This window comes from Gopherus flavomarginatus, chromosome 20 (genome assembly GCF_025201925.1).
Source record: "Gopherus flavomarginatus isolate rGopFla2 chromosome 20, rGopFla2.mat.asm, whole genome shotgun sequence".
NCBI lineage: Eukaryota > Metazoa > Chordata > Testudines > Testudinidae > Gopherus > Gopherus flavomarginatus.
This window is the reverse complement of record NC_066636.1, coordinates 17,355,051-17,368,189: the sequence shown is the minus strand read 5'-3', so window position 1 is coordinate 17,368,189 and position 13,139 is coordinate 17,355,051. Positions and strand designations below refer to the sequence as shown.

General features: G+C 56.3%; 1 protein-coding gene across 1 annotated transcript; it reads right to left on the bottom strand.

The window, feature by feature from the left end:
- Nucleotides 1–4,354: 4,354 nt before the first annotated feature.
- On the bottom strand, nt 4,355–12,818 carry SCNM1 (sodium channel modifier 1). The gene is made up of 8 exons (XM_050929947.1): nt 12,723–12,818; nt 9,818–9,888; nt 8,510–8,598; nt 7,750–7,847; nt 7,577–7,677; nt 6,498–6,685; nt 5,741–5,867; nt 4,355–5,290 (listed from the first exon to the last, which is right to left on the bottom strand). The coding sequence occupies exons 1-8, from the start codon at nt 12,771–12,773 to the stop codon at nt 5,191–5,193; spliced, it is 825 nt and encodes a 274-aa protein (XP_050785904.1). The 5' UTR covers nt 12,774–12,818; the 3' UTR covers nt 4,355–5,190.
- Nucleotides 12,819–13,139: the final 321 nt, after the last annotated feature.

Sequence of the window (13,139 nt, the reverse complement as noted above, 5' to 3'; positions counted from 1 at the left end):
TGCACAGGTGACCACAGGCAATTCCCTGCCAGCACCACCAGGGGGCAGCACTGCAGGGGGCTATGGAGCTGGGCTGGCTCCTGGCCCCTTTCTGGGTGGTGGCCACACTGGACTGCTGCGGACACCTGGGTTCCATTTGCAGGTCCGAGAAGTCCTGCCCCATGTAAGGGGCAAATCAAGGTGGAGGCTCAAAAGAGCTTTATAAATGGGAGGCAGCATTGTCCAGTGGTTAGCTCAGAGGTGGGGGAGGAGTCAGGCTGCTTGGGTTCTATTCCCCGCTTTGCCCCTGACTCCTTGTGTGACCCTGGAGCAAGGCCCCTCTGTGCCTCAGTTTCCCCCTCTGTAGTATGGGGCCGCTGAGCCTGTCCTGCCTCTATAATTTGCTTTGAGATTGTCGGAGGCAGGTACTCTGAAAGCAAAGTATCCCGTGGGCCACTGGGGGCCAACCATGGGAGAGGGCCCCGCCTGCTGCAAGGGATCCAACCCCACCTGGCCCTCTGGAGCAGTGACCCTGATGCACTGGCCCCTGGGGCAGGCTAAGTGGGGGTAGGTGGAGCAGGGGCCCTTGTGTCACAGCAGAGGGGAGGTGGGACGCCATCAGCTTTGGCTTGCACCCACGATCTGGTGGATGCTGGAGACAGAAGTGTGGAGACTTTGCAGCTGAACTCCGGGCTGTCTCCAAAGGCGCTGGGCATGGACTGAAGCCTGCAGCATCCAGGGCTGGCACAGCTGCAAAGTGGCACTGCCCTGTGGTGCCACCTTCCCTCCTGAGCCCACCGCTGCACGGACCCGGGCGGGCGCCTTCCGGGGACTCAGCGGCTGAGCTCTGGCACGATAGGCTCCCGGAGCTGCCGCTGGGGGAATGGTCGCAGGCAGGCAGGCAGCGCCGCAGCCAAGTGCCCCGTGCCCTGGTGTATTTATACCCCTGGGATCAGGCCGTGAAACAGAGCGAGGGCGATCGGGTTACGGGACAGCACGGACGTCACCCTCAAGGAGAGGAATGAGGCCAGCACCGTCCCCCATACCCAGTAATTGGGGTTGGACCCTATCTCTGCCGGTGGCACCCCCCTCCCACCACCTTCTCCTCTTCCTCAGCTCCCACGATCCTACCCACAATGCTCCCTTCCCTGCCGGTGTCCCCTCGGCTGCCATCAGTCAAGTGTGTCGCGCTACCCCTCCCGCCAAGCCGGAAAGGTTTATAAGCCCTAAAAATGTACACGTCTAGCAGCTGAAAACAACCTATTAAAGCCGGCGGCTCTGCTGTCCTTGGGGACCCAAGCAGGGTGTGGGCGGCTGGGGGTGTCTCACGTGGGATTAGCCAGATCATGCCAGCCTCACACAAGGAGCGCCTGCTCTGTAGCCAGGATGGCACCCACCTGCTCTCTCTGGGTGGTGACTCCCCCCTGCCTGCAGTCAGCTCCACTGAGCCCGGCAGGCCCCAAGCTCCTAAGGGGACTCCAGCTCCGGCCGCACCCAGAGCCGGCCCCGCTCCCTGCAGCCTGGGCCCCTTTCAGGCCCCGTTGGCACCAGCACCTGGCCCCATGATCCTCCCCGGTCCTGGCTGCCAGAGCCCTTTGGTGCGATTCATCCCAGGAGCTCGCCCTCCCCCCGCTGGGACCCGGCGGGCATGGCTGCCCAACACCCACTGTCTATTTATAGGTAGGAGCCTGAACTACGGGCAGCCAGAGCCACAGCTGAGACCAGACTGGCCTGGCTTGGCTCAGCCTCCCCGAGCCCAGGAAATGAGGCAGAGCAGTGCCCACAAGGTGCCTGCAGGGGCAGAGCTGCTCCTGAACTGCCTCCAGGTGGACTAGAAGAAGGACCCCCCCCCAGCTTTGGCATCATGCCAAGCATCCCCCTCCCATCCCAAGGGGCTCAGGGGCCATAGCCCCCTCGCCGCTGAGGTTCACAGCACGAAGTTCTCCTCTAGGCCTATTCCACCCCCAAAGCCAAGGGCCACAGGGATTCCCCTCCGTGGCGTTGGACTCCCCAGGGCAGGCCCCCTGCTCTGCCTGTATTGTGAGAGGGTGCATGTGGCCCATTCGTTCTCAGCAGGGCCATTTGGAGCTCAAATCAGCTGCTCCAAACTTGGGGCCTGCCAGTTGGGAGGAGGATCCAGCCAGACAGCCCATGCCCGCTCACCACGCTGGAGGCAGAGCGCCCGGGCAGCAGCTCAGAAGCAGCATGTGCAGTGGAGCTGACGCTGCCAGGGAGGAAACTTTACCCCAGTATTTAGATTTATCACTGTCCGACAGTGGTGGCTAGACTGGGGCCCGTTGCACCAGGCACTGCAGACCCAGCGCAAGAGGCAGCCTTAAAGAGCTCAAAGGCTGAATAGAGCAGACACACACAGGGAAACTGAGGCACAGGGAAGGCAAGGGACTTGCCCATGGTCATGGAGCAGGTGAGTAGCAGAGCCAGGAAGAGAGCCCGGCTGTCCCATGGCCCAGGCCCAGGCCTACCCCACTGGACCTTACTAGGAGTAGCAGTGGAGGGGGGAGCCGGCAGGCTGCTGCTGTGCCTCCCAATAACTAAGCTTACGGCGCCCTCTGGGAGGCTCCAAGGGCTGCACAGAAGAACACCAGGGCCAGGAGCTTCACGATCCTTTTTCCAAGCCGGAGCCCTGCGGTGCCGATCCAGAGGCCCCACACCCAGTGCCAATCCACACCCGCCTTCCCCCGCTGCTGTTCTCTGTAGCTCCTCGAAGCAGGACGTGAACCAACTAGGTGTGCTTGAGGGGCTGCGAAAAGGCCTCACATGCCTCCCTCCTTGTTGAGCTGACCAGCAGAGCCGTCACTTTCACAAGCAGCTCAACAGGTGGGTCGAGGCCTTGGACTCCCACCCTTGACGAGGTCGCTTTAACCACCTGAGCCAACCCTGCACCTGCAAGTTCTGGGCCCCCAGCAGAAAGGCGGCTGGCCAGCTAGTCCCCCTGTGCTCATGCCTGGCAGCGTTCAAGCTGTATTAACGAGTGCTGGAAACTCAGCACAAGCACCGTAGCTGGGAACTTTCAGGATTCGAACAGCTGCAGTGGCCTGGGGAGAGCAGCTCCAGCGCCCTGAAGGCCCACGAGGCTCTGAGATCTGCCAGCACGCGCGGCAGCTAGAAAACTGAACAGGAGCCAGATATCTGGAGGGACCAACTCCCAGGCTTTGCTGGGGCCTGAGAAGGAAGGATACTGAATCAGGGAGCAGGGAATGGGGATAGGAACGGGCCAGGGTGCAAATTGAGGGCTGACTGGACTTGGAAAGCTCAGCTGGGTCAGTGGGAACCTCTCACTCCCCCGGTGCAAATCAGGTGTGATGCATTGAAGTCAGTGGGGTTACCCCAGTCTGACCGCAGACTAGGAAGGAAGATGATCTGGCCTCTGCGTTTCTATCACTGGGTCTAAGGACTCACGAGGGGTACAGGAAAAAACCAGCTGGGAGACTGGGAGCTCTGGGGGGCAAGGACATTGGTCTCGTGTGTGTCTGTGCAGCACCTAGTGCCATGGGGTCCTGGCCCACAGCAAGGGCACCTGAGCGCTACTGTAATACACCTAATATGGGTTCCTGCTCATGGCTAGGGCTCCTGAGAGCTACAGCAATACACCTAATACATAACATACAGCACCTAGCACAAGAGGGTCCTGGTCCATTACTAAGGCTTTAAGGTGCTACCGTAATACACCTAATATGGGTACCTGATTCATGGCTATGGTGCCTGAGCGCTACCGTAATATACCTAATATACAACTTCCAACACCTAGCGCCATTGGTTCCTGGTTCATGGCTAGGGCACCTGAGCATTACCGTAATACACTTAATACACAACATACAGCGCCTAGCATAAGAGGGTCCTGGTTCATGACTGAGGCTTTAAGGTGCTACCCATAATACACCTAATAAATAGTCGTATCAGAGGGGTAGCCATGTTAGTCTGGCTCTGTAAAAAGCAACAAAAAGAGTCCTGTGGCACCTTATAGGCTAACAGACGTACTGGAGCACGTGTCTGACTGCAGTGGGTATTCACCCACGAAAGCTCATGCTGCAATACGTCTGTTAGTCTATAAGGTGCCACAGGACTCTGCTGCTTTTTACTAGTAAATAATAATAATTTCAGCCCTCTGATCCAGCAAAGTACTTAAGCCTGTGCTTAACTTTAAGCCCCGATTTCAAACGGGACTGCTCCCATATTTACAATTAAGCACGTGCTCAGGCCCCAGAATGCCTCACAGAGACCCCCACCCTTTTCCTTGTTACTATGTGTGGTCGTTAACATACATAGATTTTAAATGAAGCATCAAATGTAATGCAAATAGGAAGGAGACACCTCACGCGTAGGCTGCTGCAGAATAGGCCCCAGGAAGCAGAACTGAAGACGTCTGTGGTGCTTTTTAATGTACCAAGCCACCCCAGCAGCACAGGGAGAAGCCAATTCGATTTTAAGATCGACTTTTTAAAAACAAACCAACCACAGGGGGGAAAAAAGGCCAGAGAATTGCCTGTTAGGTGAGAGCATTGTCCAGTGAGCTGGGGGGCAGGGGGCAGGGAGCGTCTCTTTGTTCCGTTTCTGTGCAGTGCCCAGCACAATGGGGTCCTGATCCACGGCTGGGGTGCCTAGGTGCTACCGTAATACACCTAATAAAAGTGATCAGAACATAAGAGGGAGTCACGATGCCTGAGTTCTATCCTGACTTTTCCCACTAACTCACGTGGACGTTGCTGTCAGTCTGTGCCTCAGTTTCCTCACACGAAAGGGGCATGATACTTGCCTCCCTCTGGGAGATACTTTATGATCCTGGGTTGAAAGATGCTAGATGAGCCTGAAGCACTGACTTCCTCCAGCACACCCCGCTTTCCTTTGTGTCCCGCCGAGAGCTGCATCCACCCTTGTGCCCATCCCCAGAGACAGAGCAGACCTCGTGCTGGGAACCTGTGGCGGTGGCAATATGGCAGCTCCCACTGAGAATGACCCCAGCAGTGTCCGTGGATACAGTGAAGCAGCGATGGGGGTTTCTAGAAACTGTTTGGAAACATCCTTCTTCCCTGGTGATTTATATCCAAAATCAAAGCCATGGGGTCTGGATAGGAAGATGCAGACAGGCCATTCCTGCCCCCTTCTGCCAGCCCCATCCCACGAGATGGTCATTGTAGTTCAGTACCAGGCCCGGTTCCTGGAGGCATCCCACTAGCCGGAGAGGCTGAGAAGTCAGGACGGCGGCAGGGATGGCGGCTCATCCTCATCAGAGTCGAACTCCACGTTCTCGTCTTTCATCCACTTGCCAGAAGGGTCCTGGATCCAGCCTGAGCTGAGGGAAGGACAGACAGACAGAGCTACAAACACCAGGGCAGATGGATGCCAATTTAAGAAGACTGAAGGACGGTGCTATGGAGATGGTTTCTCTACTGACAGGGTACAGGACTCCTGGGTTCTATAACAAATTCTGTCAGTGCCTGTCACTCCATCCCACTCCCTGTGCCTCAGTTTCCCTCCACCTGTGAAGCCATCCCTTTGTAAAGCATTTGGAGATGGATGGGTGGGGAGCGCTGTGTGGGACTGCATGCATGAGAGCCCAAGAACTAGACGGGCAGAGCCATGGAGGAGAGATGGTAGGTTAAACCAGCAAGGGGCTGGATGGGACTTAGGGAACTTTTCCCTTTGCTGAGTGTTGAGATGAGCTCCTACCACTCAGCCCCAGGGATCAGACCCCTCTGATGCACCCTGCTGCTCTGCGGGGAACAGGCAGAAGGCAGCTCACCTCCTCAGCAGGAGATAGTGCTCCAGGGCTTGGCGCTTCCCAGGGCTGATGGCTCCAGGCTGGGCAGACAAGGAGGATTTTCTTTTGCTGCTTCTCTTGATCCTCGCAGCAGGTTCCTTCTGCAAATCTAGAATGAGAAGAAAGGGATGAGATGAGGCCATGAGGCCTTGGAAGGTCGGGATGGAGCATCACTGCCCACCGGCACCTTCGCGGAGAGCTCATCACCTTTGTGGACATGCTTAGTTCCAAGCCAAACCGGCAGCTCATGGGAGGCTGAGATCAGGAAGCTCATGTGACAAGGTAATGGCGCTTTGCATTTCTACAGTGATCTGTAACCTGAGTGACAATGACGAATGCACCCCCCCGCCCCCTCAGGAAACCAAGGCCTGGGGATTTGCCCCAACGCAACATAGCAAATCAATGGTTGAGAGAGTAGGAGAACTCAGGAGTCTGGACTCCCAGTTCCTCCCCACCGCCCACTCTAACCACTAGACCCTACTCCCCTCCCAGAGCAGGAAATAGAACCCAGGAGTCCTGACTCCCATCCCCATGCCTCACTCTAATGACCCCCTGGGATAGAACCCAGTAGTCCTGCCTCGCAGCCCCCATACTCTAAGCAGCAGACAACAGCAATGGAATATCCTGAAGATGGCAGAAACATACGAGCCGCTGCAGTGAGACAGGCGAACGGTCGATTTAATTGTCCCCAGGTGCCTCAGTGGAAGGGGCAAGACCCAAGAGCCTCTCAGGCTGGTACCTGCTCGAGGGCTGGCGGGTCCAGGGAGCAGCGTGGAGGGGGGCGTATCCGCAGCAGCACATCCCTCTTCAGCTCTCGCCGTGGAGCTTCCCGGCTCTGCTGGCTGCTTCCCAACGGCACTCCCGAAGGCAGCGGGGGCAGCAGGCTCCGGCCTAGAAGAACTAATGCTCGAGCCGCTGCCATCGGGCCTAAGACAGACAGAGGTCTCCTGAGACTAGTGGCGACCAGCTGCCCGCTGTGCACAGCCACAGTAACAGCCAGGGATAGTATCTTGCTCTCTAGAGCACCATCTGTCAGAGGACCCACAGTGATTTCTGGACAGGGAGTAACCCACACAACTCTCCACGTAAGGAAAGTAAATATTATCCTTGGGTTACAGATGGGGAAACTGAGGTACAGAAGGGAAGTGACCAAGTCAGTGGCACAGCTAGGCACAGAACCCAGGAGTCCTGACTCCCAGTTCCCTGTTCTAACCACCAGACCCGCTCCCCTCCCAGATCTGGGAACAGAACCCAGGAGGCCTGACTGCCAGTCTCCCTGCTCTAACCACCAGACCTTACTCCCCTCCCAGAGTTGGGAAGAGAACCCAAACATCATCTCTCCTAGGCCTCTGCCCTAATCACCTAGGGCTGGAAACAGAACTCAGGTCCCTTGCTCTGACCATTAGACCACACTCTCTTCTCAAAGCTGCTGCCTTTACATAATATGAGTTTTGCTGCTGAAATATAAAGTAGGCACAGAAGAGAATCACAATCCCCTGCTCTGAAACCATTCCTACTACACTCAGCACCTGGCCCACCAGGAAAATGATCAGCTTAAGGATTCAGGGCCAGATCCTCAGCTGGGGTAAATCAGCACAGTATCACGGACATCCACAAAGCTATGCTAACTGACACTAACTGGGCCAATGGCCCTTACAGAGGAAAGGAGCAGAAAAGCCTGCTGCGGGCAGATGTCCAGCAGATGGTGGCGCTACCCTGCAACAAAGAGCTTGCCAAGGCTGTGCCTGGCTCTCGTACCATCCTCCGACGCCATGGCGAACCCTCGACCCACGCTGGCGGGGAACGCATAGGTATTACCTGTTTCTTCGGCAGCAGCTGTTATAAGGAGAGGCTTTCAGCAAAGCATTCTGGGCAATCTTCCTGGTCTGAGCCAGCAAGGGTGCAGGGCATGCAAGATCCTAAGGAAAACACAGACAAGCTCAGCCAGGTAAAGGTCATGCGAGGGGCTCCCATAGGGCGCACATGCCAACCTGCGTGCCCGCCTCCTCTGCCCGCAGGAACTCCTGCTGCCGCCGCTTCTGCACCTCATTCTCGTGTGATCGCTTCTTTCCATAGAACGTCTGCAGGCCTGGGACACAGAGAGAGACAGACACAGGTAATCCAGGCAGCGAGAGTCTCGCCAGGCAGTCTGCCACCCAGCCGAGGTTACATTGCCAATGGGCTGCCCAAGTGGCTGTGGGCTTGGGGTGGCACGGACGGCTGTGTCTCAGGAGGATGGATGGATGGATGGCTTTGAGCAATCCAAGCAGTGTGAAGGTCCAAACCTCGCTGGGTCATCTCAGTCTGTCCTTCTCCCAAGGCAGACAGACAGCTCCAGGCAGCTCGCCCATGAAAGACACCTCTCTAAATAGCACCATGGGGCTCATGTCTATTGTCTGATGATCCAGAGCGTAGGTTCTGGAGGAGATCAAGCCCGGCTTCAGTTGATCTCTAACTATCAGACACCAGGAAGAGACCTATGTGAGAGGCAGATTATCCCACATCTGCTATTCACACCTGCCTCTGAAGCACCTGGTGCTGGCCACTGTCAGGCTGAGGATACTGGCCGAGGACTTTGGGTCTGATCCAGCCTGGCAGTTCTGTCAGTGATAAGACAGTTCTTCTACCTCCAGCATCACCAACTGCCCCTGAGCTTTGGGAGTGAAGCTGGACTCTTCCTTCCTCCTGCATCAGCTCCACTACCCAGGGTCTGCAGCTCCCTGAGCAACTGAGCCCTTAGGGCTGACTTACTAGCTACGTGTTTCTTGCCGGCCCTATGGACCGTCAGCATGTCAAGTGTGTCGAAGACCGGACGGTGGAAACATACTATGCAGGCGTATCTGAGAGAGAGAGGAAAGACAGTCACATCAAGCCAGGAGCATCTCCCCCTCACACACACCTACTAGGACAGATGGGCTCTGCCCCAGCCATTCTTATCAGCGTTAAGAGACACAGCGCAGCTGTAACACTGAGGGGGAAGAGACACTAGTTACACCCACTAGAATAAAGGACCATGATTCTCAGATTCACCCAGCGCAGTGGGACCTCTACGAATGTCACTGGCCGAGGTTCTCAAAGCACAGGCAGCCAGGTCAAGTGTTACTATCCTCATCTTACCCATGGGGCAACTGAGTGATTTGCCCAATGAGTCAATGACAGAGCTGGGAAGAGAACCCAGGTGTCCTGACTCCCACTCCAATGCTCTGGATGCTGGACCACACACCCTCTATCTTGTTGTCCCTAGTTTACAGTTAAGGAAACAGGTCAGGACAACGTAAGTGACAACCAAGGAGAGTTGAGAACTGAAAACAAAATTCCTGGCTCCGTGGCCACTGGACTGTGCTCATTCTCTGACAAACATCGGAAAGTCTGAATGCCGAGCCAACCGGTCTGAGTCTGTAATATTAGCCAGAGGCTCTCTTGGGGGCGTGTGGCTGTTTTACATGTGAAGGGAAGTGGGAACTGCAAAGCCAAAATGAAAACTACAATAAAAAAACACCCAGATCAGCCTCAATATACAGCCCAGATCCCAGCTTTTGGTAGGGTTTGAAATCTAAACCTGGATTTGGGTCTAACTTTTACAGATTGTCCCTATTTTTATAATGGGCTGAGCAAAACATTCCTGAATGCTGGGGCCTTGGAAATCCAGATCTTAATTTAATAACAAATAACAACCCCTAACTAGCACTTATCTAGTGCTTGTCATCAGCAGAGCTTGATAAAGCAGTATTGTTATCCCCATTTTACAGATGGGAAAACTGAGGCACAGAGCAATGAAGGGATTTGCCCAAGGACACCTAACAGGTCTGTAGCAGAGCAGGGAAAAGAACCCAGGTGTCCTGATTCCCACTCCAGTACTCTGGGCATTAGGCCACTCTGCCAATTTTGCAGCTTCACTCCCCAGAATAAATAAATACACTAATTAATGAATTGAACTGATTGAAAGGGTCATAGTTCAATGTGGCCTTTAGGCTGAGGTTGGATTTTATTTGACCCGATCTTTATGACATACGGTCTTCTCAGAACCACGTCGCTTGCTGTCGAATGGATCTAACGCACCTGCCGTTCCTTAGCAGCAGCGCTTCATCCTCCGGGATGTAGTTTGCCAGCAGATCTGCAACTCTTCTTTTCTGAATAAATGACCAGGCCACGTTATAGAGGAATCAATCTCTCTGGTGTAGGTAGCAGAGCAACTGGCATCAGTGTGGCCACAGATGAATAATAACAACATCTCTAGCTCTTATCTAGCGCGTTTCATCCATGGGTTTCTGAGCGCTTTACAAAAGAGGCTGGTAGCATTATCACCATTTTACAGATGTGGAAACTGAGGCACAGGGCAATGACTTGCCCAAGGTCATCCAGCAGGCCAGTGGCAATGCTGGGAATAGAGCCCAGAGCAGCAAGGATGAGGAGCGGGGGTGGGGGGGCAGGAGCCAGAGGCCGAGAAGTGTTGGGGTGGTTGGAGAGTGAGAGCACCAGGGGCCGAGGGTGTTAGGGGGATCACCCTGGGGATGGGGGAGTGGCAGGGTGTGTGTGTGTTGGGGGGAGCAGGGGAGTGACTCAGGGGTTGAGAGGGAAGCTTGGGGACTGCTCTGGGGCTGAAGGGCAGTGGGAGGGTTGGGGGCGCCAGAAGGCGGGGAGTTGAGGGGATCATAAATAATCTGGAGAAAGGGATAAACAGTGAGGTGGCAAAGTTTGCAGATGATATTAAACTGCTCAAGATAGTTAAGACCAAAGCAGACTGTGAAGAACTTAAAAAAGATCTCACAAAACTAAGTGATTGGGCAACAAAATGGCAAATGAAATTTAATGTGGATAAATGTAAAGTAATGCACATTGGAAAAAATAACCCCAACTATACATACAATATGATGGGGGCTAATTTAGCTACAACGAGTCAGGAAAAAGATCTTAGAGTCATTGTGAACAGCTCTCTGAAGATGTCCACGCAGTGTGTAGAGGTGATCAAAAAAGCAAACAGGATGTTAGGAATCATTAAAAAGCGGACAGAGAATAAGACTGATATTATATTATTGCTCTTATATAAATCTATGATACTCCCACATCTTGAATACTGTGTACAGATGTTGTGGTCTTTTCACCTCAAAAAAGATATACTGGCATTAGAAAAGGATCAGAAAAGGGCAACTAAAATGATTAGGGGTTTGGAGAGGGTCCCATATGAGGAAAGATTAAAGAGGCTAGGCCTCTTCAGCTTGGAAAAGAGGAGACTAAGGGGGGATATGATAGAGGTATATAAAATCATGAGTGATCTGGAGAAAGTGGATAAGGAAAAGTTATTTACTTATTCCCATAATACAAGAACTAGGGGTCACCAAATGAAATTAATAGGCAGCAGGTTTAAAACAAATAAAAGGACGTTCTTCTTCACGCAGTGCACAGTCAACTTGTGGAACTCCTTACCTGAGGAGGTTGTGAAGGCTGGGACTATAACAGTGTTTAAAAGAGAACTGGATAAATTCATGGAGGTTAAGTCCATTAATGGCTATTAGCCAGGATGGGTAAGGAATGGTGTCCCTAGCCTCTGTTCGTCAGAGGATGGAGATGGATGGCAGGAGAGAGATCACTTGATCATTGCCTGTTTGGTCCACTCCCTCTGGGGCACCTGGCATTGGCCACTGTTGGGAGACAGGATACTGGGCTGGATGGACCTTTGGTCTGACCCGGTACGGCCGTTCTTATGTTCTTACTGCTCTGGGGATGGGGGTTTGGGGAGAGCTGGGGAGGGGTCGCGGGAGCTGGGAGGATTGAGGGGTCAATAGGGGGCTGTGGGGAGCGGGGGGGCTGAGGAGGAGTCGGGGGGTCACTCTGGAGCTGTGGGGAGCAGGGGGACTGAGGAGGAGTCGGGGGGTCACTCTGGGGCTGTGGGGAGCGGGGGGGCTGAGGAGTTGGGGGATCACTCAGGGGCTGTGGGGAGTGGGGGGGCTGAGGAGGATTGGGGGGTCACTGGGGCTGTGGGGAGCAGGGGGTAGGAGGAGTCGGGGGTCACTCAGGGGCTGTGGGGAGCGGGGGGGCTAGGAGGAGTCAGGGGGTCACTCTGGGGCTGTGGGGAGCGGGGGGGCTAAGGAGGAGTCGGGGGGTCACTCTGGGGCTGTGGGGAGCGGGGGGGCTGAGGAGGATTGGGGGGTCACTGGGGCTGCGGGGAGCAGGGGGGGCTAGGAGGAGTCGGGGGGTCACTGGGGCTGTGGGGAGCAGGGGGGGCTAGGAGGAGTCGGGGGGTCACTCTGGGGCTGTGGGGAGCGGGGGGGCTGAGGAGGATTGGGGGGTCACTGGGGCTGCGGGGAGCAGGGGGGCTAGGAGGAGTCGGGGGGTCACTGGGGCTGTGGGGAGCAGGGGGGGCTAGGAGGAGTCGGGGGGTCACTCGGGGGCTGTGGGGAGCGGGGGGGCTAGGAGGAGTCGGGGGGTCGCTGTGGGGAGCGGGGGGGCTGAGGAGTCGGGGGGTCACTCGGGGGCTGTGGGGAGTGGGGGGGGCTGAGGAGGATTGGGGGGTCACTGGGGCTGTGGGGAGCGGGGGGGGCTAGGAGGAGTCGGGGGGTCACTCGGGGGCTGTGGGGAGCGGGGGGGCTGACGAGTCGGGGGGTCACTCGGGGGCTGTGGGGAGCGGGGGGGCTGACGAGTCGGGGGGTCACTGGGGCTGAGGAGGATCGGGGGGTCACTGGGGCTGTGGGGAGCGGGGGGGCTGAGGAGGAGTCGGGGGGTCACTCGGGGGCTGTGGGGAGCGGGGGGGCTGAGGAGGAGTCGGGGGGTCGCTGTGGGGAGCGGGGGGGTCACTCTGGGAATGGGGGTGACAGGCGGGATCGCTCTGGGGAAGTGAGGATCCGGGGGGGCGGGGACCAGAGGGGCTGTGGGGGGGATGAGAAGGAGCCGGGAGTCGGGGGCGCCCCGGGCAGCCCTGCGGAGCCGGGGTGTTGGACCCGCTGCCCGGCCCGGCCCGGCCGCTCACCTGCAGCACGTTCAGCTGGCCTGAGTCATCCCCCTCCCGCTTGAAGGACATGGCGGCGGCCCGCGACCCCTGGCCGCGGTAACCATGGGAACTGGGGCCACCAGCACTTCCGGTTTGGTTCTCTTCCCGGACTACCCTTCCCAGCATGCCTTTGGGCGCTCCGCTCGGATAGGCCCCTTGGGCTAAAACTCCCATGATGCATTGAGAGGGTTAGAGGGGGCGGGGCATGCTGGGAAATGTAGTCCTGGACCCTGACCCCTCTCCGCTTAGGCGAGGCTTGTGGCTGGGCTGGGCGGAATCTTCCCCGCTGTGCCACCTCTTTGGCCCCAGAGGGTCGGAGCATGATTATGGGGTTGGGGGAGCTGCCAGGGATCCAGTGGGGCAGGCAACTAGCCAGGGAGAGACTACATGTCCCAG

Excerpts from the sequence above, each read along its gene's own strand:
- SCNM1 (XM_050929947.1), bottom strand. The coding sequence starts at position 12,773 with ATGTCCTTCAAGCGGGAGGGGGATGACTCAGGCCAGCTGAACGTGCTG. Across the intron at positions 8,599-9,817 it reads CTGCTGCTAAGGAACGGCAG|ATACGCCTGCATAGTATGTT; the intron begins GTGCGTTAGATC and ends TCTCTCTCTCAG. Across the intron at positions 6,686-7,576 it reads AGCTGCTGCCGAAGAAACAG|GCCCGATGGCAGCGGCTCGA; the intron begins GTAATACCTATG and ends TGTCTGTCTTAG.